Below are 27,545 nucleotides of genomic sequence, written 5' to 3'. Positions count from 1 at the left end.
GGTAGAGATGAAACTAAACGAGAGATTATGTTGGTTTCTTAGAGTCGGAGAGTCAGTATAAAATCACACTTTATATTAAGGTATTTAAATACGTTATATATGTATTTCAAAATAGACTTATAACTTTGAGTCATTAAATAAGTCAATTTGCTTAAATATATAAAAATGTCAATAAGTATATAATATCAAGTATATAATATCAAGATATTATGATAAATTTCTAATATATAGACATCATCAATGGTAAAATATATTTATACTAATCATATTTACATTGTAGCAGAAAAATACTAATCATTTTTACTTAAATAGGCTAGTCTATAAGGCTTAAAAGACCTTTTAAATGGCCTGAGTCTAGCCTTTTTAACTAAATAGGCTTTTCAAAAAGCTTAAGTCTTGCCTATTTACCAATTTGGTCTGGTCTGGCCTGTGCCTGTGGTAGGCTAGGCCATGGGCCCCTACGAACGGTTTGCTCTATTCCCACCCCTATTTGCAACATTACTTCTACGATGAGAGACTAAATCAAAACTCACCCATGGAGATTAAAAACTTTAACTCAATTTTGTATTAGGTGTAACTTTAATTGATATTTTCAAAAAAAAAAAAATCTTTATTGATGATGATTCAAAAGACTAGGCATATCCACAATCTTAATGCCAATAGCTTTCATAGACAAGAGCCAAATACAGAAAAACAAGTTACATGATAATTCAACCAACCTCTTCAACATTTTATTATGATAAGAAAAACACAATTGCAGGGTGGAAGCAGCAGCATAGAAAAGGAGCAACCCAACTCAAATGGTGGAAGTAGGAGGAGCAACACTGCTAACAAAAAAATCCTGCTCAATATCCTCATCATGGCAGCACTGAAACGTCGTCAACACATGCATATGGCGGTGGCACTCCGGGCACGTGAGCCTCTCCGGTATCCTCCCCATCGAATGCGAGAATTCAAATCTACAACACGGGTTCGCCACCGTGTGCAGCTTCCCATAATGGTCCTTAAACGCCGCCTCAAACCCCTCCTTCTCCGCCGGATCCTTCCACATCAAGTCATACTCCACCAGCGTCTGCAACCCCGTAGACGCGTGCCCGTTCACCACAATCTGCGACCCTCTCGCCAGCACGATCCACCCTCCGAGCTTGTCGTAGCTGAGAAGCTTCTTGATCTCCTGCATCACGTGGTCGTGTTGCGTTGTGTCTGATTGCTTCAGCTGGATCTTGGAGAACAGCATGCTTTGGAGACGGGTCCAGAAGAACCAGATCATGCTTTGTTCTGACCAGCAGTGTGTGTTGAGCTTCTCGCGGGCGATGGTTTCGATCACCTTCTGGACTTGTTCCCGTTTGTTGCTTTTTCCGACGTAGACCATTTCTAAGGGGATTTGGGTTGCCTGTGCTACTCTCCGGGCTTCTTTCACGAATTTTTTCACCCATTCGGCGTCGTCGCCGCCGTATAGGAAAATGTACTTTCCTTCCTTGATCTGTTCATGAAATTGAAATTTTAGAATTGATTAGTTTGCAAAATGGAATGAACAACTTTTTAAATTTGCAGTTGATGGTGGTGATTATGATACATTGGGGGGAATTATGGACAATTGGGATTGATTTGACCACAATTGCAGCTGTAGAGATTACTTGGAAACCCTTATACGGTTGATTCCGAAGACGGTAGCTTCTGAGTTTCAGAATTGATATCAATTCTCGTGTAAGAGAAGTCGATCCAAACATGCTACAAAATCACGATGTTGTGGATCAATGGCTGCAATCACGGTAATTTAAAACCTTGGGCATGTGAAATTGCCTCTGCTTTTAAATTATGGTTGCTGGCACGATTGTGATAAAGTGATGATTCTTTAAATTTTGAAAATTTGTGGACAAATGTGAATGGGGGAGTGTCTGTTAATTAGGTGTCTGGTAGTGAGATAGTTAGTTTGGTCTGCTTGGCTATTTAGAAGAAAAAGACTTGTTGCCTATATATAGAAGAAATTGAGTGAGAGAGGTATCTAGTCATCTTGAGAGAAACTAGGACCTATGGGCATATGGAGGTGCAAATCCTATGTATTTTGATATGTATCTAATAAAGTGCGAGGTTAATATCCTTAATCATGTGGCTGCAGTCCAAGATGTAATTACATCACAGTGATTCTTTGTATTGTGGAAAACTGGGACAGATGTGAATATGTTAGGTGCCTATTAGAAATCAGGCATGTTACCTATCAATAGAAGGAGAGATTGAGAGGGAGAGGTATCTACTCATTTTAAATGGAAATGGGGGGGTGGGGGTTGGGCTTAAGGAAATGCAGACTCTTGAAGATCTATTGTGTGTCATTCTATTATGTAATTTGAGGTATCCTATCTAGTCATGTGAACTAAATGGTCCATATGTGATGGTTTTAACTGCACAATTATCTAAAATAGCTGCACTGTGCTTTTGGGTTGAGGCTAGTCTAAATATGGTAACTAAATAGTGGTTAGAGCATACTGAAATACATAATTAAGTAAGTCTTTGATTGCTAGAACAGATGAGATGATTACCCAGTTCAATATTTCTGAGTCAATGCCATTCACTAACAATTCAAGTCTCCAGGTCTCTTCCTTCCACAGAGCTTCTTCTCTAGCACTTGTAAACGGAAAGGCAGCGCTTCCCCAAATCCACATCATGTGAATAGCATTAGGGCAAGAAACCCTCCCTTGAGGGTCCAAAACCACAATAATAGGCTTATTCTTGTACTTCCATTCACTCTGGACAAACCAGATGACAGCCTTGCTTATCAATGAAGGATGATGCACAGAGTACCATGGCGAGGTCACTCGCAGGCCCTCAAACTGACTTTCCTTTTGTGCTGTCCATTCAGAGTTTGGATCCACAATTGGGATCCAAACTAACTCATATCTACTCTCCATTCTTGGTGTATGAACTTTTGATTCATTGTAGATTTGTTCAAGAATCAGAAACTCATCAGTGGAGAACTCCAGGCCTGAAAATAGAAGTAAAACATTCTTCCTTCTCAGCGGCTCCAGGCTAGCCTGTTTGTTTGCATGAATTGTATCAGCATTAGCATCACTAACTTATAATAATAGTAATACATCATGTAGGTTTACTATGTCAGAAAATCAAACCCTTTTCTTGGAAACACCATCATATAGAGGCAGAATATCTTCCTGTGCATAAATCAGAGCCTTGAGAACCTTCATGTTGTCAACGTGGGCTCTCGAAAATAAATCACGTAGCATATCGTAAGCTTCAACATCCATCCTTTTCTCTACATTGAATGGTGATCTTAAATTATTCAGAGCATTTCAGTATATCTATCTATCTCTGTGTCAATATATTTAGAAAGCATAACTGGTAAGAGCATGAACATTCTCTCATGAGTGGCATTAATCGTGACTATACAGCATAAATGAATAATCAATATCATATTTGATTAAATCAATCTTGACTATCAATATATAATTAAATGGTCAAGATCAGTTCATCTTACCTCTCTAGCTCTACTAATATTCACATTACATACATAGGTGCACATACACATACATATATTCCATTTGAATATATATTTAAGTGGCTTACCAATGTGTTTGTGGCAGCTTCCCAGTAGTTTCCTGAGATGATCTACTATGTTTCTGAGCTTGAAAGCCAACGTGGAAAGCTCCCATGCATCAGTGGACGTGAAGATCCTGAAACAAGGTTGATATATTATTTGTGTGCCACATTAATCCCTGCCATTTACCAGCTAGGTGTAATGATACTCTGTAACTTATTCATGAATTTTAAAATTCTGACCTTTAGTGCATGTGTGTTACAATTACAAACATGAAAATTTTGAGAAATGACTGGAGAAACATACTCATAACCAAGTGTAGTGAGGCTAGTGATCTGAGCAGCGCAAGCCACAATACTTCTAACACACCAGTAAGCAGCAATAGGGATATGATTATAGGCAGTGGTATAGGCTGATATGTCTTGTGTGATGTATTTAGTTGGCAGATCATTGAACTCTACAACGCACCTGGTCACATCTAATATCACACTAATCAGATCATTAAGGGTATCAAACCGTGGTTTCAGCGAGCTCACATGCTCCATGATACCAGGCAATTGCTTCAAAATTGCCATTGATTTGGCGAGTTGGTTTGTATCGTGAATATTGGCAAGCAGCCAGAATTCACCGTAGGTCAGAGCAAAAGAAGCTAAAGCCAGCACCAACTTCACATCCCACTGGTAGATTGTAAGCATGTCAAATATTGCAACTGATGTGGAGTGTGCATCTACACCACTAAGAGTCTTGTACGAAATCTGAAATTTCATGTTGGCATTGATATTGTTAATTTGTTATATTGATGGAAAAGTAAGCATGCAGTTGATATTCTGATATCCTTTTTACAAATTCAGAACTCGATATCTCTAAATATGTTAACTTTTTTATAAGTTATAGCAGGCCATGTTATCAGTTGTGGTATCACAATGTTTCAATGATTAGATTGAGAAGATCAGCTGGTCCAAAGGTATGAAGTATCACAATGTTTCTGTAATTAGACAGAGCAAAGATGTGAATATTCTGGTCTAGATTACCTATGTTCTATGTTATTTTTCTATTACCTCACAGGAAATGCGATCAATCTTTACAGACAGAGCCTCCAACATGCTTGAGTGGGCAGGAAAGTGATTTCTGTCTTCGACATGGTCAACATGTGCAAGAGCACCCTGAAATAAAGTACATGTTAACCACAAGATAGTAATCTCAGCCAAATCTACATTTTAATCAAAACAAAACTACAATTGCTTATGTATGTACTATGTTTTTGAGCTATTTGCATCATACCGTTGGAGCGCCTTCAGAGACAAAGGTGGAACGTTTAAGAATGTCCTCAACAATATGGAGAAGTGGCTTGACTTCATATTCTATTCCCTCAGGATTATGCTCTGAAACTATTTTCTTCACCAAAATGCTGTCATCAGAAATTGCATTTGCAGGCATGGTTTTTCCACTTCTCATCAGTTGTTGCATTGCCCCCAACTTGCTAATGCTACTCATGGTGAGTTGCAGAAAATAAAATGAAGATAAAGAACTTCAGGTCTGGGGCAAAGAAGAGATGGCTGATGTAGTTCTAATTTTAAAAGCAATGTCATAGCTCCCCCTACATATACTAGAGAGAAAGGAATAAAGCCCAGCTGAATCAACTTCCTTTCTTTCAGCATAATTAAGTTCTTGGAACGTTAAGAGGAAGGAAGTCCTTAGTTTCTTTCTGTCCTTTGTCCCCACATCTTCACTTTAGTATGTCCCAAGTCAATGAAGCAGTGACAAAACAAAATAAAGCTTCAGAGTCTAGATTCTTTACTGGCTTAGGCCAATGAAACCTACTTCTCATCATGACTCTCATTATCTAAAATTTTTTGGTCTAATAAAGTATCCTCCACAAGCATTCGAGTAAGTCATATATCATTATCTTAGAGCATCTTCAATGGTAGGAACTTATTTTGAGACTTAACTCAATTTTTGTGGGCCCAAATTGCCACATAGGATTTAAGATGATAAGGTCTTCATTTCACTCTAGTGGTTGAGATCTTATTTTACTTTTGACTGGACCCACGATACCCAATATATTTATATTATTTATTTCCCTCCCTAATTTTCACTTTGGTTATGGTATTGAATGAGAGAAAAAAAAAATATTATTTTATTTAAGATCCAACATTTGAGAGTACCTGAGCTAAGGCACAGATCTTAGCAAAAGCTAAGATCTCATGCCATGTAGGATAGCTCCAATGGTGGGATTTAATAAGATTCGAATCTTATTTTAAAGTCTCAAAATAAGGACTCCATTGGAGATGCTCTTATGTAGCTGAAGCAGTACTGCAGTAGATATTTTTTGTGTGGCTAAATAGCTGAACTGCTGAAGCAATAAATACTTTAATAAATCATCAAACTATGCGGCAAGTGTTCTGGGACAGTAAATGAAATAGATTTCGACATTTGGCATCTACTTCTATGCTTTTATATGTTTCCTGTAAGCTTTTAATAAATAGGAAGCTTGCCACAAACCAATGGTCTTATAAGAATGTATATACAGCTATGAGTTATCAAATTTTGCCTATGATTAAGCATCATTGTTCAGTAAATGAGGGACAACCGGATTCAAATCATGGTACAAAATAGGAAACGTGTTGAAGGTCTGATACGCTTCTTTGCTTTGATTCCATTTTTAACTTGCAACATCAGTTGAGAATATTCTCTGTCATAATCGAAAGTAGAAATGACAAATAGTGAAAGATTTTAGGCAACAAAACAAAAACTAGCCGGTAGACTAATTAATTATGAAAGAGGTAGTAATATCTTCTCTTCCACTAATCAATGTTTAACAAAATGATAAGCCCTTTGCCGGCATTAACTTCTACACTAGCAACTAGACTAACATTTTATTTATAGATCCTTGTTTCTTAATCGCAATGCCAAGTATCTAACTAAATCCTGAATATGTGACACGCTTATTCAGTTTCTTATCATGCTGAGAAATGATATCAAACTATTCTACCAACTTGGTTTTTCCAATTGGGGTTAAATTTTGAAGATTAGAGAAGTTAAAAAGGCTAGCAACACATTCTCTTCAACACACTCACGGTATGTTTGGTTTAGGAGAGAAAGAGAAAATAAAGAAGATGAGTAGAGTGACAGAGATAAGAAAATAGAGTAAATTTTATAGTTTATTTAATATGATAGGGATAAACGAGAAAGGAAAGTGAAAAAATGAGGTGGATGAAAGAGAAAAAAATTATGTTAAAAAATCAATTTATCCCACATAAAGACATGTTTTTTTTTTAACTTAACAATATAGTTAAATGTGTCGTTAAACGTGGAAGACACGTGAATGTGTTAGACAACTCTCAACTCTGCACAAAAGGAAAAGATTGAAAAAATCATTATGGTCCCACCATTTCAATTCTTTCTATCATCATCTTGCGTCAACCAAACGAGTATGAATTCAATCTCTCTTCACCAACTCCATCGTTAATATCTCTCTCTCCTATAAGTACTCTACCAAACAAACCGTCAATGTAATTGGTTTAATTTAATAAAAAATCAAAACAATTTTTTCTTTAAAGTGGGAGAAATTTGTTGAATTTTAAAAAATTAGATCAATCATATTGAATGTGTTCAAGAGTGTAGCAACACACTCTTCAAGTATTATTCTCATTGGTAATATATGTGAGTAACTGTCAAGTGTTCTCCTTAAGAATTGATAGTGTTTATGATGTAAGCACTTTGACACGCTTGCGTTTTCTCTAAGTGTTTGACCTTAAGTATACATATAGCTAGGCTTTAAGACAAATGAGGGAAGTGAAAACCTGAAAAGATTGTTTGCTCATAAATTATGAATAAGCACTTTTTATGGTCTTCAATCTTCTCTTTTTATATAGACCCTTGAATTTAACTATTAGGGTTTGGGTTTCACTCTTTAAATGATATGAAAGTACTACATTAAATTTAAAGGACTGTTTGTGTAATCAATAAATCTTCACTTCAACTTTTGTTTGACCTTTGCTATAAATTAGACAAAAAAATGGTAACCTTGGGCGAAGGTTATGTATGAGCATTCCATTTTTTGCATAAGCTTCAGTTTTGACTTTGCAAAGGTAGACATTCTATTTAAGAAATGTGGGATAAGACAAAACTCACCTTTTCATACTAAGACAAGTGTCACCTTAAAGCATCTCCAATACATAGTTGCTAGTTGGGTTGCTTAAAAACTATTTCGGTGGGTCCAGACTGACACATAGGATTTAAGCAACCCAAGTAGAATTCGCTCTAACCACGGTTGCTTAGTTTACTTTTAGTTGGGTCCCATTATACCTCTTATATTTATATTATTTCAAGGTAATGACACTATACAAGTACATGAATGAAAGAGAAAATATGATTTTTTAGTCAAAAAGTAAGGAGAGAGAAAATAAGCAACCGTTGCTTAAATAAACAACCGTTGCTTAAATTTAAGCAACCCAACTGTCACGTCATGTTGCTCCAGTGGTGCTCCAAAATAAGCAACGTTGCTTAAGTTGCCAACTGGATTTAAGCAACCCCCATTGGAGATGCTCTTAGGCATTGTCTTCACTTGGTGACAGGGCCGGTCCCGACATTTTGGAGGCCCTGGGTTAATAATAAAAATGGACCCCTAAATTTTTTTTTAGAGAAAGTTTAATAGGTACACTAAACCAAAAAAGGCCTTTTACAGCGCTTCGGACCTCTAACCGCTGTAAAATAGTATACAGCGGTATGAAGCGCTGTAAAAGATGGACTATTTACAGCGCTTTTTTAAGAAAAACGCTGTAAAAAGTATTCAATTTTTTTTTTGAGGCCCCTTCATTTTGGAGGCCCTGGGCTGTGGGCCTGCTTGCACAGGCCCAGGGCCGGCCCTGCTTGGTGACAGGCGATGCCTTTAATATCTCACGTACAATGTTAGTAAATGGTAAGTGATATCCTCAAGTCTAGGCAGATGATGTCCTTGTTTGACCAAACATTAAGTCGTACTTCTTGAAATTTAAAAGCTCAATCTTTAATCATGTTCATTCAAATATTTATAACGTTATTCTTATTATCTTTAGAACTTACCAAGTGATTTTTAGGTACTTGTCTTTTAGACTTAACAATCTCCCTTATTTTAATGATGAGAAACCTAAGTTATAAATTTCAAATTTAACTCAAATAGAACCTTCTTATCTAACTGTGTAAAATAGTTTGATAAAATTATTTTAAGCGAGAACACCATCGCCCCTCAGATATACAATCCCATCGTTATTTCTATCTTACTTAAATTCCTACTTATTACTATAATGGTTCAAAGTTAAAAAGCGAATACAAATTAAGGAATACCTTAGCGGCATGGGTGTTTGAAGCAGTATCAACCTCGTATCTATATTCCACATATACTCTCTAACTAGAAACCCTGGCACATTCTTGTGCAAGTGAAGACACGAAAGTATGAATGAATTGCCTAACTCAGTTTTGAACATTTTATGCTATATTTATAAGCACGCAAGGGGTAGATTTAATGTAGCACTCCCAATATGGCTAACCTTAATTAACACTATTGCTTAAGGAAGTTGGGCTTATTCAATGAACATGGCCAATAAGAAAATATAATACTTTCCGGTGGGATAGTTCTATACATATGGTCCTATATGTTTTCTTGCTTATTCAGGTGTAAATAATAACAAGCTCCTAGTGCATATTTCAACGATCTCACACTTCCACTTGAGAGTGATTAGAAATATTTAATATCACATATTTATGAGTGGTATTTAAAAATACATCATTATGACTTAAGTATCAAGAATGCCTTTATTTTGACATAACCTATCATGTGACAATTTTATTTCATATAATTGATCTCTTTGTTCATATATCTAATTGAACTCAATGCATTCACGTGCCATCGATTTACATTCAATATATGTTCCTTGATACCCGAGAAAATTCCTATAAATAAATATCTCATATGGACCCTTTCTAACACCGACCATGCATTTCAAAGTTAACTCTATCAAATGGCCTATAGACATTTACTCGTGTTCAATATGAGAGACAAATCTCATCTACATTACTAACATTCCTTCGCATAATTCATACTAAACTCAATTATCGGCTTTATACCTTGTAACATGTAATGTTTAACGACATTAAAACATATAATTACTCATGTAGGAATCTGTTTACCTTGAAAATTACACATTCAAATAAATGGACCCAACGAGCAATCTGGGACTTGGATTACGTCCTGTGGTGTGGGTCCTTAGGTTCTGTAGTTTACAAGCTATGTAAAATGCGTTGAGTGGGTGCTAGGTCTAGCTTTGAGAACACTTCGAAATGATAGAATATCTTGATTCCGGCTAACCAATATCTCAAAGTTCAAACAAATAGTTCAACACCAAAGTGATGTTGAAATTGAGAATAGCAAAAAGTTAACAAAAGAAAAAGTAATAACTGATGAAGAAAATGAACTAAAATGCAAATTCGATTGACAAAGAAAGTTGAAAAAGGCGGAATGAGATTTTTTACATGAACTATGTATGGCTGGTGTCGTATATAGTAGACATAGATTTTTAGAGTGTTTAATATTAGATATCAAACCCTTTCAAAGTAAACGAAATTGTTTAATCTAAGTTATTCATCCAGTACAACCCTAAAGCTTCCATCTCACCTTCAAATTCTTCATACTATCTCGAGTCGTCCCTTAAACCTTTAAGTTTCGTAACTGCAAAGAATGTGGGTTCGTGGCTTATGATGTGTGCGACTATGTGATCGTGGGGTTGTGCTTTGCAATCGTGGCATTCTTAGGTTCAGTCTTTAAATTCCATGTTCGTTCCTCTACCTCGAATTCAACTTTCAATATTAACTAATTATATGGGACTTGAGAAAAACTTATCCTAAGTGTGAGTCTTCTCTATCTCTTTAACTAGACCTTTTCTCGAATTCTCATGTATCTTAGATGAGCCTTTGACCTCATATCTAAGGTTTTTCTGAATTTCCATCATGATACATCATAATTTAGCCTAGTTATGCTTTCATCTTTGTCGAAGTTTGCACAATATACCATATCTCCGAGGATCTAAGTCTGAACATTGCTTGATTTCTTTCAGAAGTAAGCTTCAAAATGACCATTTTATCCCTTTATCCTCTGATCACATGCCTCTTCTTCTAATTGTCTCGAATTCAAAATTTTGATATTGACATAATAATAATGACTTCAGGTCAAAGGACCACATATACGATTATCACATTGATAACAATGTGACACTCAGGTAACGATTTATGCAACGTTTTTTTGGTGTGTATGTCCAACACATCATTACTCTTAATATGTAGCCTTTAAAGACTTGACAAATTTTAGAAAATAAATAATTTAACTAAGGAGAATCTCATTTTTCAAGATCTCGTATAAAATACATTAGTAGATGAAGAAGAATGATAATAGCATTCACTTTAACACTTTATTTTTAATACCCTTTCACTCATTGGTTGAACTTTAACACCAGACAAATTATATTGGTCCAAATTCATGAGTTCCACTATATAAAAAATGAGACTCATATCTCTTCTTAACTAACATAAATTCTAATCTATCAATAAGAAAATGTTGAAAAAAAGAATGCACCTAATCTTTTTATCAGGGCTTAAATGCACTTTTGGACCCCCAAGTTTATATTTTTTGCGATTGTTGACCCTGATCTTATTTTTCTACGAATGGAGACCATAATCTTTCAAAATGTTGCACCGTTTACCCTTCCGTCCAAATCCATAAAAAACTTGATGGAACCCACTTACCTAGCCTTCCGACTGAAGGGTAAACGGTGCAACGTTTTGAAAGATTAGGGTCTCCATTCATACTAAAAATAAGATCAGGGTCAACAATCGCAAAAAATGTAAACATGAGGGTCCACAAGTGCATTTAAGTCATTTTTTTTAAATCCCCTTTTATCCACGTGGAAGGCCATATCAGCGTGTTCCGTCAAGTTTTTTACGGATTTGGACGGAAGGGTAAACGGTGCAGCGTTTTGAAAGAATAGGGTTCCCATTCGTAGAAAAAAAAATGGGGTTGACAATCGCAAAAAGTTAAAACATGAGGGTCCAAAAGTGCATTTAAGCCTTTTATCAAAGGAACACAAAAAATAGAAGTCAAACCTCTTGTGAGAATGATTTAGAAGCTTCAAAACAAAAAACAAAAAAAAATTTACTAACAACAACATAATAACATGATGAAGGCAGTCAGTCATTCAATAGTTGTTAATAGTGTTAATGGTCAAATTAGTCACTGAATTTGAAAAAGAATTTGATTTTAGTCTATCTGAGAAAAATGACGTTTAATGACTGTCATTTTTACAATTAGTGACGGTTTTTTACCGCCACTCTTCAGAGGTAGTAAAATCAAACTCGCTTACAAATTCAAAAACCAATTCGACCATTTTATTTATATATCAGAAAGATAAATTACACCCACTAGATTGATCATGGAACATTTCTCTCCTCAACACATATGTCTGCAGCTCTTACAAGTTGAGTTATCATTTAAGGACATGACTAATTTAACATTAGTAACCTTGTTAATATTATTTTCCTTAAATAAAAGATGAGAAAATTGTGAAATACATATTTACTAGATATTATACCCGTGCGTTGCACGGGTTTACTTACAATATTATAGAACATTATATATAAATTATTATAGTTTAAATAAATAAAATTTAAAATAATTTTAATTATAAATATAAAAAATTGTGTTAATTAAGACATTTCAATAAATATAATTAGAGTTATTTTTTGTGTAAATAATTAATAGTACTCAAATTATATAATTATTAGCATAGAAATAATCTTAACAACTTAAAAATTTATTTATCCAATGACATAAAAAATTGCTAATTTACTTTGAAATATTTAATTTAAGCAATAAGTTAATTTTATTGTGTAATATATTTATTACAAAGAAAATGTGATGTTTGGTACAATGCATTCAAGTATGGGTTCTTTTACCTATGCGCTGCACAGATTTGTTTTAAGTTGTAATTTTAAATTGTGATATTTTAATTTGTATAAAGGTAAGAATATTAAATGAAAGTTCATCAAAAACTTCATTGTACACTAAATTTTTTCGTATATTACGCATATGTATCATCTTTCTCAACAATAAGTATTTCAATCCCTTTGGTAATCTTACTTTAAACAACGCAAATATAATTGGTCATGAGAGCATATATGTCTTGGCAAATATAATCTCCCATAGTTCAATGACTGATTTTGGCTTTTGTTAATTGTCATGGTGTAACAAACTTTATTGAAAATTGTTTCTTCTTAGCATAAAATATCATTTAGAATTATTTGTGGTAAAAACTATATGTGTTATAAGCACTTTTGCACCAGTGTTACTTCCTGAAGTATTTGCGACTCTATTTTCTATTCTCCTAGATGTACAATAATTAGTTTTATTCCATTGCACATTCCTAGGGTTGGATTGATGTTCCTGAGTAGCATAATTGACATTCCTACTTTAAGGTGCAACAATGGTTTGGGTATTATTGAAATTTAAAGAATTCAAGAACTTCACCGGATACATGAACTCTTGTTCAGTTATATATATTATCATTTGCAATATCCATTTGTTGAATTCAGATGCCAATAAATTAAGTTGAGCAGATGATGAAGTGTCAACGATCATACTTTTAGAAAACATAAAGATCTTGAAGAAACCAACAATGTCTTTTAGTGTTCTATCAAGGGATTCAAATGCCAACCTTTTAGTCATAGGTGTTTCATTCCAAATAATCAAATCTATTTGAATTATTAATTGAGCAAGCTGAGTATTTTACTTGATTAAGCTCGTACTATCTTCAAAAACATCTAGAGGTATTTTAAATCGACTATGAGTGTTGTACCTCAAGGTAGTAATTAATAATGATACGCTCCCTGGAATTTTTAAAAAAATAAAAGATTAGAGTACAATGAATTTAATACATATTAATATAGTGTGATTATTTAGTTTGTAAAAATGTATTTTTAAGTTACTAAAAAAATGTATTATTAAGTTCAATCATCATTGATTAAATAAAAAGATAAATATTTGTTAAATATTTTTTAGTAAGAATAATTCAAATATTTATCATCAATAACAAAAGTAAATATTAAAAAAAAATTGACAAAAAAAATAAATAAATAAAAAATAACAAATATATGAGAAAAGGGAGAGTGAGACACGCTTCCCCCCCTAGCCACCACACCTGGCCTCTCCTCTTCTCCTCCTCCTTCCCTTACGACCACGAAACCACCAGCCAGGCCTCCGACAACTTCCGTCGGACGTGCGACCCACACCACTGACCCCCGTCCCACCCAATTTTGTTTCTTTGTCAAACTTGTGTTGCACAGGACAAACGACCACCGCTGCGTGACTTCCAGCGAGGCCCATAGAGTTCATAATTGTAGACTAAAGTAGTAGTGTTACCATGATATTCTCTCTATGGTATGGTCATATAATGGAGTTTGAATTGAAGGTTCCTCCTCTCCCTCCATGTCATTGATTTGTGGAGGTATTTTCTTCACTGCCTTTTGTTCTTTGTGGGCTATTCTGTGTTTACCTCTTCCTCTATAATTGAATTATTTCTTGTTTGTTGGTTCTTATTGTCATTAAATTAAATAATAGTATTAAAACAACCATTTAAACCTTCCCTAAAAAAATGTCATTTAAACCTTAAGGGTAGAAATTGCTATTGAAATGAAGGAGTCTTGAGGTTTTACTTGCTTTTTGAGAATTTGTATTAAGGAGCACTTATCTGTTCGTGATTGTCTCCCCTGGTCTGCAACCAAGATGTGCAATTTCTGCAATGTCTACTCTTCCTGGGGTTCTAATTTTACTTTGTATTCTTTTAAGCTTCTACTACTTTTATTCTTACCTTGTAGTTTTGCTGCTGTTTTGTACTAATCAATTTTGTTTCCTTGTTGTATAATCTGGGAGGAGCTTTTCCTCTGACCCTTTATATATATGATATCCTTTTCTCTTACAATTTTTTTTATTCTAATTCAATAATAATAAACAATATTAACACTACAATACTATGTTTTTTCACAGGAAGTATACTATCTAGGCTCATTCTGTGGTGGTATCGAGCAAGGAGGGAGTAACTGTGAGTGTTTCAGCTTGACATATATATGTTTTTGGTTTCTGATTTTATTGTTAGTGTTAGTAAATTTGAAGAACCTTGTGTAGAAATGAAATTTCTCTTTTTATAGGATATAGATTGACTTTTGTTCTATGAGATATTCATATAGAAAAGCATAAGATAGATATAGAGTAGTTATTTACCTGATGAAGCCACATCAAGCACAATCTTTTTTTTCCAGCCCTGAGCCTTGCAATGATTGTCCTATAGAGAAATTCAAGAGAACTAAGTTTAGTGATAATAAAATGTTAGTAAAAGACAATAAAAAATTGAAACCTTCTTGTCAATTAGATTTAGAACCATATCAGTGATTTTTTTTCCTATATATATTCAGAGTGTCCTATATCCATGATACTCGTACTTCTATTTTCCAATCTTGTATTGGAGGATAGATCAAGGAATGCAAGTTCTTTGTTGTCGTTAATGATCTTTCTCCTGACACAAAGAAAGAAGAAATGAGTAATAAAAAAAAAGATTTAAAATTAGCTAATGTAATAAAAAATGGCATACTTGTTGAAATAGCTAGTGGAAGTTGTCATTTTGCTCACATGGTGATGGAGTGTAAAATATCTATAACTTGAGTGTGTGAGTGATTTGTTTAAATAGAGATACACAATAAATGCATGGTTTTATATGATACATTTATATTTATTTATTTAATGTAGGTAACTGAATAAATTTTGGACACTGACAATTTTATTTAGTTTCTGTATAATCAGTTACGAAATCTGTCATGGTTTGTTATGAGTCTATTCTATTCTCTGTGGCAATTATTGATATCATGAGTGGTGAGTTGTTGATGCTTTATGCAGTAATGAATCCCCTGTATCTATAGTCTTACATTTATTTTTTATAAGTTTGGTTTTACATCGTGAAGGATAATGACTAAATCATAAGAAAAAATGAAAAGTCATGAATTTAATTTGCTTGCAGGGAGAAACTGCTAGGTGAATAGGCATTTCTTCAAGACAATGTATAACTGAAAAAATTTCAACATGAATAGGTGGAAAGCAAGCTTGTGTGGTCTTCAAGGCAATGTGTAACTGAAAATGAATTGGTGGAAAGCAAGTTCGTGGGATCTTCAAGGAAATGTGCAACTGAAAATTGATATTAAATTAGTCATTAACACATTGCTCATTTAAAGTTATCTGTCAAGCTTCCTTTTAGTTAGTATCCACTTTGTGCCTTCAAACACATGTAGGCAATACATTTTGCCCATCCATAGAAACTGCCCGGTTAATCAATGTTATACTATTGAATATATTTAATGTGTTTGCAGTGGGTTATAATTTTTATTCAGTTACAAAGTTGTTATTGCTTCTCTCATTAAAACATCATTTTTTTCCTTAGTAGAATCTCATGTGTTATGTGTATTTGTATTTAATACTTAGCTCAAGTGAGCTTTACTAATATATATAGATTGACAAGATAAAGGGGATAAATAATAACCACACGTTGAAAAAATCTCCAATACGATATGTTATAGAAGTGGATAAGGGTATGGGCTGGGCCAAATCCGAATCTGAAGCCCAATTCCGAATCCAGCTTTATATACCCTTATCCCTAGACCATCAATTGCACCGTCAGTGTTTGCCGTTTTCTTTCAATAGCTGTTTTTCAATCAATCGCTGCTTCCGGATCTCGTTTACACGCAGCGTGCGCCACCGACTTGGTAGCGATCTGTTCTGGTTTCGATCTATGAACGCTGGAGGGGGACGATACATGCAACAAAGACAGAAAAGTAGTAGTAATCACAAGGTTCTTACTTTTTTTTTTCTCTCCCTCATTCATCAAAGTCATCTGAAAAGTGTTGTTTTGCCAATTTCTTCAGTTTTTTTTGTAGATCTATCTTCTAAACTTTGGTTCCGATCATGAAATAAGGATTTTTGTATACTTATGGAATATTCTATTGATATTTTCTACACTTAATTTTATCCTCTTAATAGTTGAGTTTTTCATATATTTTAAGGGTAATTATATGTTCTCTCCATTTCATTAACACCGATCAATAGGGAGAAGAAAATTGAGAGAAATATAGATAATGAAATTGAAAAGAAGGTGAAAATAAGAAGAAAAGAAAAAGCTACTGCGAATATATCCAATAGTGTAATTTTTTCTTCTTCTTCTACTTCTACTTCTTATTTGTGAGTAAAAACAATGATATGATAGTGTTGAAAATATAGTCTATAGTGGTATATATTTGATTCTTCTTATGTGAGGTCTTGGGTTTGAGTCTTGTGACTGAAAAAAACTCTCGCCGGAAGAGTTAGTCTCACCATGATGTTCCTGGCTCGAATATTATTGGGTACAAAAGAAGACACTTGTCTTAAACTACAAATAACGGTTAAAGTGGCGGCATAACAATTTAGCGTAGAGCTTTGAGGGTTTACCGCTATTTTGCTATTTGCCACTATTGTCCGCTATATTCCACTATGAGGAGTTGAAATAACAATTTTTTTGTTTTTTTGCAATTTCTTGTGATTTGTGATTTAATAATATTGAAATATTTATATTTATATTTATTTATACTTTTAAAGAAACATGAAGAAAAAGTTGATATGAGATGAAAGGTTGGTGTAATACTAATAATTTTTTTCTTTAGTCAGGTATTTTGTATTAAGACAATCTTATTCAACCCATGTGCGGTTAAAAGCATGGGTCTCCTCATGGGTGTGTCTCTTAAGAATCGAACTTTTGACTTGAAGGGTTCAAACAACCACTTTTAACCTCTACGATTGACATCAATTGGGTAATGCTTTATCTTTATTACATCATTTAACAACTTTCTTTTTTGTCTATTTAACTGTTCAAGTATTATTATCTGTCGCCATGATTATTTGTATTAGATCTTATAAAGTAGAAATCTCTTCCCCATTTGGACAACATACAAAATCATCATATTTTACTAAGGTTGGTGTGCTTAAATTTACTAGCTTCCAACCTTGTGGGTATGGTTGAGTTTTAAAGGGGGCAATCTTGTTATGATTCTTAATTAGAGTTGGTGGGGGTTTGTGGTGTTTGGACTTCTGTTTGGTTTTATATGTTTGCTTTGGTATTAAGGCCCCGTTTGGAAACAGCTTAATTAGGCGTTTATGACCATAAGCGCTTATAACATAAGCGCGTTATAAGCGCTTATTCATAAGCTATTTTAAATTTCTTATTGATATAAATTGAAAATAAGCTATATATAAGCATAAGCTCTCATGAGTAGCTTATGAAAATAAGCTCAAAACAGCTTATGACCATAAGCTAACAGCTTATGACCATAAGCTGTTTGGTTAAGCTCTCTCAAACACTGACATAAGAGCTTATGCTATCAGATAAGCTCTTCCAAATGGGGCCTAAGTTAGCTTTTATTATTTGAGTTGAGCTTATGTTGTGCTACTGTCATTTAGTTAGTCAGATTATTTCATTACAATTAAAAGTACTCTTCTTGGATTAGATTATGGATTGAGTAATTGAGTTTGTAAAAGGATGAGTTTGCTTCTCTGGTTCAATATAAGTCGCAAGTAGGATCCCTCGATGTCCAAACCTGTGACTGGGTCCTACCCACAGGTTCATAACAACTTGGCATCAAAGCTTCTTTTCATAGACAATTTGTTAGTGAAGTTGGATGCTTATATGGAGCGAATGGATGCGGGACGGACAAGCATTGGAAGAACCTGTATTGAACTTTTCCAACGTTGTTTGGGGTCGGAAGAAGAAATCCGTTGGGAACGGCACCCACATATGCGACATGAAGGTGGGGGTCATAATGGATCAAAGTCGTATGCATGGCATCCAATGGCACCTAGGTATTCCAAAATGGGGAAGGAAGAAGAATTATGATGTGGGCACTTTAAGGAGTGTTGTCATCTAAAGTTTGTGTCACCGTTGAAAACCATTTGTAAGTGGACTTGTTTCACCGCTAGGTTAATAGATTTCGTCCCTCCATAAATCAACATTGTCCTAAAGATTGAAAGCTAGCAAAGTAGACACAATCTGCCCCTTCAAGATCCCTTGTAGGTGGCAAATAGGGTAATGGTTAACTCAACAAGTGCATAAGTGTCCTTGTCCAGCGACATTGGAGTAGGTTGAGTGGACCCAAGGGTAAAGACCCATAGCATCACCATTGTTGAAAGCCACCCTCGTTTACCGAAGAAATATCTCGGTCATGCCCGAACTTGAGTCTTTCATGGGACAAACACATCAATAATGGAACGCGACAATGGTTGAGTTGAATGCATCTTCAACCCAATAATCTCGTTCTGACGTTAAATCAATGTCATCTCACCCAAGTCCATGTTGTGCTTTATCTCCTCCTTGGTTGCGTCTTCTATGTCCACAGAACACTAGCCACGATTCCCCCTTTGGTGTTAGAAGGTAGAGGTACCATAGTTACTGCCACCAAAACGCTGAAGCAAGAGTGGGATCACCGGATCAATGGATTCCAAGTAAGGTCAAATAAAACCAATGAGCGTCTTTCACTTCCTTACTAAGGAATGCAAAATTAGAAGCGTTGGCAAAGCTGTTGTTGTCGTCGGAAGAAGTAAGTATTCTCTCCATTTGTCTCTGCCCTCTGCTCTCTACTTAGTTTGCCCCCTTGGAGTCCCAAGGACCACCGGTGCTATCCAATAATAATTCTTCACTAGCGACCACCCTTTAGTGGTAGAAGATGTAAATGAATGGTTTCTTATGTAGTTAGGAGTCTAGGAACTCTTGTTTCAAGTTCACCTTTGTTACTTAAAGTCTTAAAGGCTTGAGCTTATTTTTTAGTTTTTCCTTGCTTTTTAGTTGTGTGTTATTGTTTATGACTTATGACTTCTATTGCTATTATGAATGTTGTGAATTTGAGGCAATATTTGACATTTTTTCGTATTTATATGTTTATATTATTAAACAATTAATTATAAAAAAAATATATAAAAAAATCTGAAGAGTTGTCATCCTGCTATGCGTTATCCCGCTATCACACTCTTGGAGCCGACTGCTATTTGGGACGAAATAGTATATTTTACACGAACTATGTGTGGAAGTCTATCGTATATAGTTGACGTAGACTTTTAGTGTTTAATATCAGATATCCAACCCTTTCTCAATATTACAATGTCCCATTTATGGTATTTATACATAGCAATTGTAAACTTAATCCTAAGGACATGAATGAAAGTAAAAGAAATTGTCTATTCTAACCTGTTCATTTGGCATAACCCTGCAACTTTGATCTCGCCTTCGAATTCTTCATACCATCTCGAGTCGTTCCTTACCTTCAAGTTTCGTAACTGCAAAGAATGTGAGTTCTTGGCTTATAATGTGTGTGACTTTGTTGTCATGGTATTTTGCTTTGCAATCGTGACATTCTCGGGTTCAATCTTTGAATTCCATTTTCGTTCATCTACCTCGAATTTAGCTTCCAATATTCCAATATTGATCTAGGAATTGGGAAAATCTTTTCCTAAGTGCGAGTCTTGTCTATCTCTTTTGACTAAATCTTTCTCGAATTGTCATGTATCTTGGATGTCTTTGACCTCACATCTAAGGCTTTTTTGAATTTCCATCACAATACATCATAATTTAACCAAGTTAGACTTTCATCTTGGTCGAAGTTTGCACAATATACATGTCTCCAAGGCTCTAGGTTTGAATTTAGGACTCTATCTTTAAGTTTAAGAGTCTTTCCTTGTTAACTAGGATCTTATGATTGCAGCGGAAGAGGACGTTATCTGAGGAAGAAGGCTTGGTGAAATAAGGACGAGGGTGTTGGTAGGAGGGAAGTTGTAGCGGTAGCCGGAGCAAGATACCACCGAGGCGAATCAGAGAATTAGCAGGAGAGAAAAGTAAGAAATGAAAACCATGCCCTCCTTTTATTGAGTGATAGAAGAAGAAAGAGAGAGGGCGTGTACAGTTGTATTTTGAATGGTCAAGGGGTGCACATACGGATCACTCGAGTTGAATTCCTAGGGTGAAACGTTGTACGTGCGTGGAGCATTGGGTCTGTTTGGTTACAGTTTTTGAAAACTGTTTTCTATTTTAAAAACTAAAAATTAAAAACTGGTTTGTTTTCAAAAACTGTTTTCGAAAACAGTTCTCAATTTTAGTTTTTAAACTTAAAATGCCAGAATATCTAAAGATATTTTCTGTTCCAGTTTTTAGTTTTCAGATTACAATTATTTTAATGTTGGAAAACATTTAATTCGAAAAGTTTTTTCTTGAATAACAGTTTTCAAACACAATTTCTGAAAACAGTTTTTAAATGCAGTTTTAAAAAACTGCAATCAAACAGACCCTAAATGCTTTCATCATTTCTCTATTCACTTTTCTAAGTTGAAAAATGCAATATTAAAGGTATAATGGGTATACCTCTCTTGATTCTTTAGCAGGCATGATGTGAATTTTCACCTTATGGATGCCTTTTTCATTTATAATCAGAAATTTTTCGTAATCTCCCTTGTTAATGATTATCATTATATTTACAAAAGAAAAAGGATTGTCACTACCAGTTGTAATAATTGACTCTTTTCCTCTTTTCTCCCTCTAAATTCAGTTTAATTTCTGTCTGGATGTGTTTTTTTCAAGCGCTTTCGTCAGTCTTTATTTATTTGTGTTTCTTTTAATCTCATGTATATTTTATTTTGTGTTTAATGTAGTTCTTGTTTGCTGCGCTCCACCATTTGCTATGTCAAATGCCCCAAGGAGTTTAGTAGGACCTGATTACTTTGGCTATTATTCTTCTGAAGTAGTAGAACTATTGTCACAAGATGAGGATGCTTTTTCTGTTGCTACTCAAACATCTGAGCTACCTCATAATAAATATGAAGAGGGAAGAAAGAAGAATTTAGTTAATTACAGTGATAATTCTGGTCCATTGTATAGTAATGGTGTTGGAGCTGGGCTTTCAGACTTTAAAAAGGACAGATTAAGATCACTGCTCAGACAGAGTGTAAAAACTCTTTCATCAGAAGTGGATGAGGTAATTCATGCATCTTGAACATGTTCCTATTTTTACAAAATGTAGGAACCATAAGCACCCTAACTACTTTTATCATTAGCAACCTAGGAGGTGTTGAAGTGTTGGACACATTTCCGTCACAAACCCGTATGACATGTGTTGGACACTCCTCATTAGGTGTCCTAAAATTAACTTTTTATTGGCTAGGACACTTAGCCAACACTTTTGACACTTAAAGCACACAACACTCGAAAAAATTCATTTTATTTTTAAATAACTTAAAAAAAAACCAACTTAAATTTAAAAAAAAGGGAAGTTATAACATGAAAAATGTTAACAAGGGTTTCAATCGTGTTATTTAGGAATGGCACTTCTTTCTTTGTTCATCCATGTACCGCAAGCATGTGTTTGTACAAGGGACATATCAAGTGAGAATATGAGAAGTGACGAGAGCCAATTTTGACAAACCATACATAGATGATCTAGATTAACTCCTCTTTTTCCCTCAAACTAATATTGATCCACCCCTATATACACATGATAGATACATATATAGACAGGGAGACACGCATACTACATATATATAGATATGTAGTAGTGTCAAACATTTTAGAGATTGCTTGTGTGCGTGTAATTGTGTAGGACTCATATGTTTGGCTTTTGTACATTCTGACATTCTCAATGGCATGATATTCCTATTGGTCCCATTTTTTCTTGGTATATTTCCCATTGAATCATTACTATAAGAGCTCTTTTTGTAAGATTTATTAGTGTTCATATGCAAAACATGATATTGTTGGGGGATTGAGTTTAGGTAATTATTAAATGTGAATATTTGATTATTTCTACTAAATCTATTGTCATGTTTTCTTTGTTAACAATGTATGCATGTGTTTTCTTGCATCGGTTGCTAAACCATATACATTGCTGTCCTACTCATTTATTTATGGAATTTAGACACATTACTGACTCTGTAAACACAAATGCAGGTGGTAGACCCTGTTCTTACCACTCAACATTTGCAATCCGGTCTAAGAAAACATTCCGTGAATCATGCGGCTACTGCATCTGATGTAGTGAAGGTTCCTAGTAAAAAGCGAAAGGTGTCTTCATCATCCTCTGCACAAACTAGTGATGTCAATCCCCAATGCAGTAATAAGGTATAATTTTTATCAAGGATTTGATTTCGTGTTGCTCTTATTTTAACCCTCAATCTTAAACTCTTAATTCAGAAAAAATATTTATGCATAGTATATATGGAGATTTATCCTTTTTGTGTCTTTGTACTTCTCCAAAAAGCTTTATGTTCTTTTTAATATAATTAATAATTAATTGACAAATTCTCATTGCAAATTGACCACTTAAGCTCACCATTTAACTATTTAAGTCATTTTACTCATAAAGAAAACAATCGAGTAGACTTAAAAGAAAAATTAAGGTGTTAGAGAATGAATGTATCTGGGAGAAAGTTTTAAGAAGAAAAGAAACTAAAGGCATAAGATACTTATCAGTCTGGTTGCATTTATAATTCATGTAAGTTGTCACATGTGCAAAATATGTCTATAATAATGGCAATAAAATGGTTTAGGTGAGTGACGATCTTCAGTTTCTATTGGAGAATGATAACGTGGAGGTTGAGGAGATGGTGAAGAAATGTTCCAATGAACTCTCTGAAACAGTAATTTTCTCACACTTCTCTTTTGTGTTCAAAGCCATGATTATCATCCGTACTGTGTCATTGGTTTCTTTCAAAATCATTGTATTTGGTTTGTGCTTCTTGTCCTTTAGAAACTGGTAATATTGAAGCCTTTGTTTTGTATGATATCTGCAGTAATATGTGTATCTAAATGGTGTTTAATGTTGTCTTTTAGCTAGGGTATATGGAACAACGACTCGAATTGCTTCTTGATGCTGTAACGTCAAAGTGCAGGTATGTTATGGTGTTGTTAAGTGGATTTAGGAAAGGTTGTCAAACTTAAGAGTATATATGTAAATTTGTGTAGCATCCATAAACTTACTCATAAGGATTTACCTAGCACAAAAATATTATTTGAGAAACCATAGATAAATAACCATAGGGAGTTCTGGGCAAAACTTGTGTCATGAACCAATTGTCCCATAGCTTACATGAATGATTTTATATTATTTTTCAAATGCTTCCCCTCACCCAAAGACTTCAAAAACTAAGATGTTTGTAATGTGGTATATGGTGAAAAAGTAAGAAATATTGTAAGATTCAATTAATGAGATAGTTTGCAATGGGAAATGCATAGACCCAAAATTTTAAAGGCAGGTGATTATGGAGCACTAGTCAGTTTAAGGTTGTTACAAATAAAGTTCTAATGAAGGTGGTGATGGAGCATCTTGTTGAAGGCCAAAAAGAGCTTCTAGCCTCCTTCGTTATTTTTTCTTGTTCTGTAAATCTGGGGGATGTTCTTGTTAGTCTAAAATTCTGACATCAATTTACAGGCCCATGACCCTTGGTGAGAAGCAACAGCTACAGAAATTAATTCAAAAGCTACCATCCGGAAATCTTGACCGTGTGGCGGAGATAATTTGCCGAAGTAGACCAGCAGAAGAACTAAGTTGTGACAAAATATTTGTTGATTTAGAAAAGGAGGTAATATTCTAATTGGGGGTATATGATGTATGCTTATTGGCATTACTTTGATACATTGGAACGGACTTGATTAGCAATATAAACTTAGATTCCTGTGTGTTGAGTAAATTTAATAGTACTATGATGTTGACTTTGTGCAGGATAATGCTACACTCTGGAGACTGTATTACTATGTTGAAGCTGTGGAGAAAGCCAAAAGTCTTTCTTGTAATCAAGAAGCCTAGCTCAGGAGATCATCAAATGTTCTTGAAAGACTGAACTGTAATTCTGGTTCATCAGAACTCATCAATAGAATTTTCTTGTCTTCCTAACTGTAGAGGGGGTAGATTATATGTTGTGATACAGGAATACTGGTACAAATGACATATCCACTCTGATATGCCCACCGAAAATGTATATTTTGAGAAATTAGTCACCAAATCAGAGTCGCATCATGTTTTGATACAAGTGTTGAGGTATCTTTCCAGACAAGTATATAATAGTTAAATATGCATTTTTAACTGAGTAATGATATATACACACCTCATCTTTTAAACATTTCATTTCCACCTATTTTTGTTTCTACCTCTCTCCTCTTATCATCTATCATATCTCATACTTTCTCTTTCTTACTTTTTCTTTTCTTCCTATCTCTCTCCTCCTCCACCTCCTTCCACCTCAAAATGAGGTGTGAATAAAACATTTTCCTTTTTAACTACCGGCTATTTTTTCGTTTCATTCTTATTTGGTGTATATATGGTTCCAAGCTTCAAAACCTCCATGCTAGAAGTTTATTTTGATTTTGTAATTTTTAAGTGTCTAAATCACCCTAAACAAGTTTTGGGTTGAATCACCCTAAATGATGGATCAATGGTATTTTAACACTCGTTTTTATAAATTACACCTTTGTATTTTTTATTCTTTATTTCACTTTAATCCTTTTATAAAATATTTTATTTGCATATTGATCTAAATTAATTAGATAATTCTTTCCTCCAAAAGTAGTTTGAGATTAGGGTTCTCAACTGATTTTGGCGGAAAATGTTATCCAATTAGTACGGATCATATGTAAATACAATGTTTAATAGAAGAATTAATGCGAAATAAAAGATAAACAATACACTAAACGATGCATAATTTATTAGAACTAGTGTTAAAATATCATTGGTTCGCCTCGATGCCATAATGTTATTTACTTGCAGCATATAAACCAAATGTTCGTTTCTATATCCAATTTGCTTTAGAAAGTAACGAAGTCTGAACACAATTTAAACTTAACCAGTAACTTAGCACATTTTCAACATTCACAACAATCCTCTAACTCAATCATCTTGTATGGGTTTGAAATTCCTGTAAGCAATCACTGCATAAAAGGGATCTGATCCTGACAGCAATCCAAAAAGCCCCATAATCCAACCCAATGGTGACTTGTTCTCTTGAGCACCTTTAGTAGTTGGTAGCTTTCGAACTACCTCTGCCTCTGTGAAACCTTCCACAGATTGGAAGTACTGAACCACAAGTTGAACCCTGCTATAAGCAGTACCTTCCCTCCATGAACTTATGGCTTTCTCATAAAACATTCTGTTGCTAAAACTCACAATGAACACCCCTCCTGGCTTTAGCACTCTGAACACCTCTGCAAACACCTGTGAGTAGTGATGTTTCATTAACATTAATCAACTCAATTCTTCAATAAGTTCTTGTAAAAGTTTCAAAATACATTTACATTTGAAAGTGTCAGTTTTTTCTCCAAATTTGGTCTAATTCCAACTCTACTTAAAAAATGAGCTTGGATGTGAGGATTGTCTTCATTTATAACTACTTCATTAGCCATACCTTTGGACATATATGAATTAAAATTAGATACATCCCGGACCGGACATGTTGACCTTGAAGTTCATCGTCGGAGCGCCCATATTCCCATTACAGGTTTAGACCGAGCAATCATGTCATGCTCTTATCTTCATCATGGGAAATACCAGATGAATCAGGCCAATGGGTGGCCCAACAATGAACCTACGATAGAGTTTGATACCATTTTAAAACTTGGTTAGACCTAGCTATATCCTAAAATCAGATTTTGGGGTAGTGTTAGACCCAAAACAAATTTAATAGCTTTTTACTATACTACCAAAGTATCAGTGTGGACTCTATCAGTTCATATAGCCAAATTTCTTGAACTGAGAATAAGTTGAGGTAATAAGAGGTATGGGAAATAATATAAAATCGTGGAATATCTTACCTTCTCTGGTTGTTGGAGATACTGCACACTAACTGTACATACCACTGCATCAAAACTGCAACTCTCAAGTTCAAGTTGCTGATCCTTGTTCAGATCCTTTATAAAAAAGTAATCCAGTCTTGGATTCTTTGCAAGCTCTTGTGCATTCAACCCATGCCCCACAACTCTTTTGTACTTGACATCATTGGGTAGATGGCTAATCCATGAGCTCATGAGATCAAGTATCTCTGTGTCAGGTCTCAGCCTTTCTCTATAAACATTGGTAAGTGTAGAAATGAAGCCATCATCAACGTGAGTAACCAAGCGTGGGTATGCATAAAAATCTCTGTCTGAGTAAGTATTCAGTTTGGTTCTGCCTTCTTGTGTGAGAACAAGGCGTTTGATTTTGCCTACTGAGGATTGGGGATTGGTTTGGTAGTTTTCATTTAAAGTGCTAACAATTTTGATTGAAGGCTTGACATGAGATGCAGAGATGGGGTGTAGATTGGCTTGCATGTTTGGGTGAAAATTGGACATGAATCAGAAAATATCAATACCAAACTCTAATTGCTTACAACTTTTTCTTTTCGTTCAAGTAAATTTTGTATGCAACTAATATTACAATTGTGGATAACTAATGGATGGTTGATAAATACCCACCCAGACCACAATTCTTAACACTCACTCACCTAGAAATTTCCTAGAATGCCACTATTTAAGTTGTGTTTCGAAAATTAAAATCCAGAACGCATTTACTATTTTTTATTTTTTTGTAAAGGATGGGAAGTGTTCATAGAAAAAAAATTATGGGAAGTTGTGTGTAGAAAAAAAACTATGGGAAGTGTACACGAAGGAACTTGAATAGGGTCATGTAACCTACTATATACTCGGTCTTGAGGATGCTCACATACCAAACTGATCAAACAAATATGCAAGGGTGGTTGTGGCCCATTCATATGTATGACAGCCTCTATGTCATAAAAGAGTACTGGGTAAACTACGTCCATGTATGTCGGGCTCTTTTTCAAAAAGATCGTGCAACCAACCAAGTGGAGTAGAGACTCTCTAGTTATGGCAGGTAAATTCTCCTT

The 27,545-nt window shown here is 34.6% G+C and overlaps 3 protein-coding genes and 1 long non-coding RNA gene across 8 annotated transcripts; 2 read left to right on the top strand and 2 right to left on the bottom strand.

Annotated features, from left to right (window-relative positions):
• Nucleotides 1-639: 639 nt before the first annotated feature.
• Nucleotides 640-5,041, bottom strand: LOC130729611 (protein SIEVE ELEMENT OCCLUSION B-like). Its single transcript, XM_057581422.1, has 7 exons — nucleotides 4,829-5,041; nucleotides 4,606-4,710; nucleotides 3,854-4,302; nucleotides 3,577-3,683; nucleotides 3,123-3,265; nucleotides 2,538-3,029; nucleotides 640-1,483 (listed from the first exon to the last, which is right to left on the bottom strand). The coding sequence occupies exons 1-7, from the start codon at nucleotides 5,039-5,041 to the stop codon at nucleotides 797-799; spliced, it is 2,196 nt and encodes a 731-aa protein (XP_057437405.1). The 3' UTR covers nucleotides 640-796.
• Nucleotides 5,042-12,271: 7,230 nt separating this feature from the next.
• Nucleotides 12,272-14,857, top strand: LOC130729610 (uncharacterized). Its single transcript, XR_009016057.1, has 2 exons — nucleotides 12,272-14,076; nucleotides 14,616-14,857. It is a non-coding gene; the product is annotated as an uncharacterized LOC130729610 (long non-coding RNA).
• A 1,374-nt stretch (nucleotides 14,858-16,231) lies between these two features.
• On the top strand, nucleotides 16,232-24,762 carry LOC130729608 (uncharacterized). Of its 5 annotated transcripts, XM_057581417.1 has the most exons (9): nucleotides 16,232-16,464; nucleotides 17,309-17,455; nucleotides 20,393-20,522; nucleotides 21,333-21,655; nucleotides 22,624-22,794; nucleotides 23,223-23,312; nucleotides 23,506-23,564; nucleotides 24,104-24,254; nucleotides 24,395-24,762. In XM_057581417.1, exons 4-9 carry the CDS (start codon nucleotides 21,362-21,364, stop codon nucleotides 24,476-24,478), a joined length of 849 nt encoding a protein of 282 aa, XP_057437400.1. In that variant the 5' UTR covers nucleotides 16,232-16,464; nucleotides 17,309-17,455; nucleotides 20,393-20,522; nucleotides 21,333-21,361; the 3' UTR covers nucleotides 24,479-24,762. The 5 variants fall into 5 exon arrangements, with proteins under 5 accessions (XP_057437400.1, XP_057437402.1, XP_057437403.1 ...); XM_057581415.1 differs by lacking the exon at nucleotides 20,393-20,522 and having other exon boundaries at nucleotides 16,235-16,464; nucleotides 17,313-17,455; XM_057581416.1 differs by lacking the exon at nucleotides 20,393-20,522 and having other exon boundaries at nucleotides 16,235-16,464.
• A 589-nt stretch (nucleotides 24,763-25,351) lies between these two features.
• LOC130729609 (uncharacterized) lies at nucleotides 25,352-27,139 on the bottom strand. The gene is made up of 2 exons (XM_057581421.1): nucleotides 26,476-27,139; nucleotides 25,352-25,879 (listed from the first exon to the last, which is right to left on the bottom strand). The coding sequence occupies exons 1-2, from the start codon at nucleotides 26,989-26,991 to the stop codon at nucleotides 25,556-25,558; spliced, it is 840 nt and encodes a 279-aa protein (XP_057437404.1). The 5' UTR covers nucleotides 26,992-27,139; the 3' UTR covers nucleotides 25,352-25,555.
• Between the last annotated feature and the right edge of the window lie 406 nt (nucleotides 27,140-27,545).

Source organism: Lotus japonicus, chromosome 1, assembly GCF_012489685.1.
Source record: "Lotus japonicus ecotype B-129 chromosome 1, LjGifu_v1.2".
Taxonomy (NCBI): Eukaryota; Viridiplantae; Streptophyta; class Magnoliopsida; order Fabales; family Fabaceae; genus Lotus; species Lotus japonicus.
The sequence above is the reverse complement of the archived record's forward strand: the minus strand, read 5'-3'. Positions and strand labels throughout refer to the sequence as shown.

Coding starts and splice junctions, on each gene's coding strand:
- LOC130729611 (XM_057581422.1), bottom strand. CDS start 5,041: ATGAGTAGCATTAGCAAGTTGGGGGCAATGCAACAACTGATGAGAAGT. Junction 4,711..4,828: donor TCTCTGAAGGCGCTCCAACG/GTATGATGCAAA, acceptor ACTTTATTTCAG/GGTGCTCTTGCACATGTTGA. Junction 4,303..4,605: donor TTGATCGCATTTCCTGTGAG/GTAATAGAAAAA, acceptor ATGAAATTTCAG/ATTTCGTACAAGACTCTTAG.
- LOC130729609 (XM_057581421.1), bottom strand. CDS start 26,991: ATGTCCAATTTTCACCCAAACATGCAAGCCAATCTACACCCCATCTCT. Junction 25,880..26,475: donor ATCTCCAACAACCAGAGAAG/GTAAGATATTCC, acceptor CACTACTCACAG/GTGTTTGCAGAGGTGTTCAG.
- LOC130729608 (XM_057581419.1), top strand. CDS start 21,362: ATGTCAAATGCCCCAAGGAGTTTAGTAGGACCTGATTACTTTGGCTAT. Junction 21,656..22,623: donor TTTCATCAGAAGTGGATGAG/GTAATTCATGCA, acceptor ACACAAATGCAG/GTGGTAGACCCTGTTCTTAC. Junction 23,565..24,103: donor GCTGTAACGTCAAAGTGCAG/GTATGTTATGGT, acceptor ATCAATTTACAG/GCCCATGACCCTTGGTGAGA.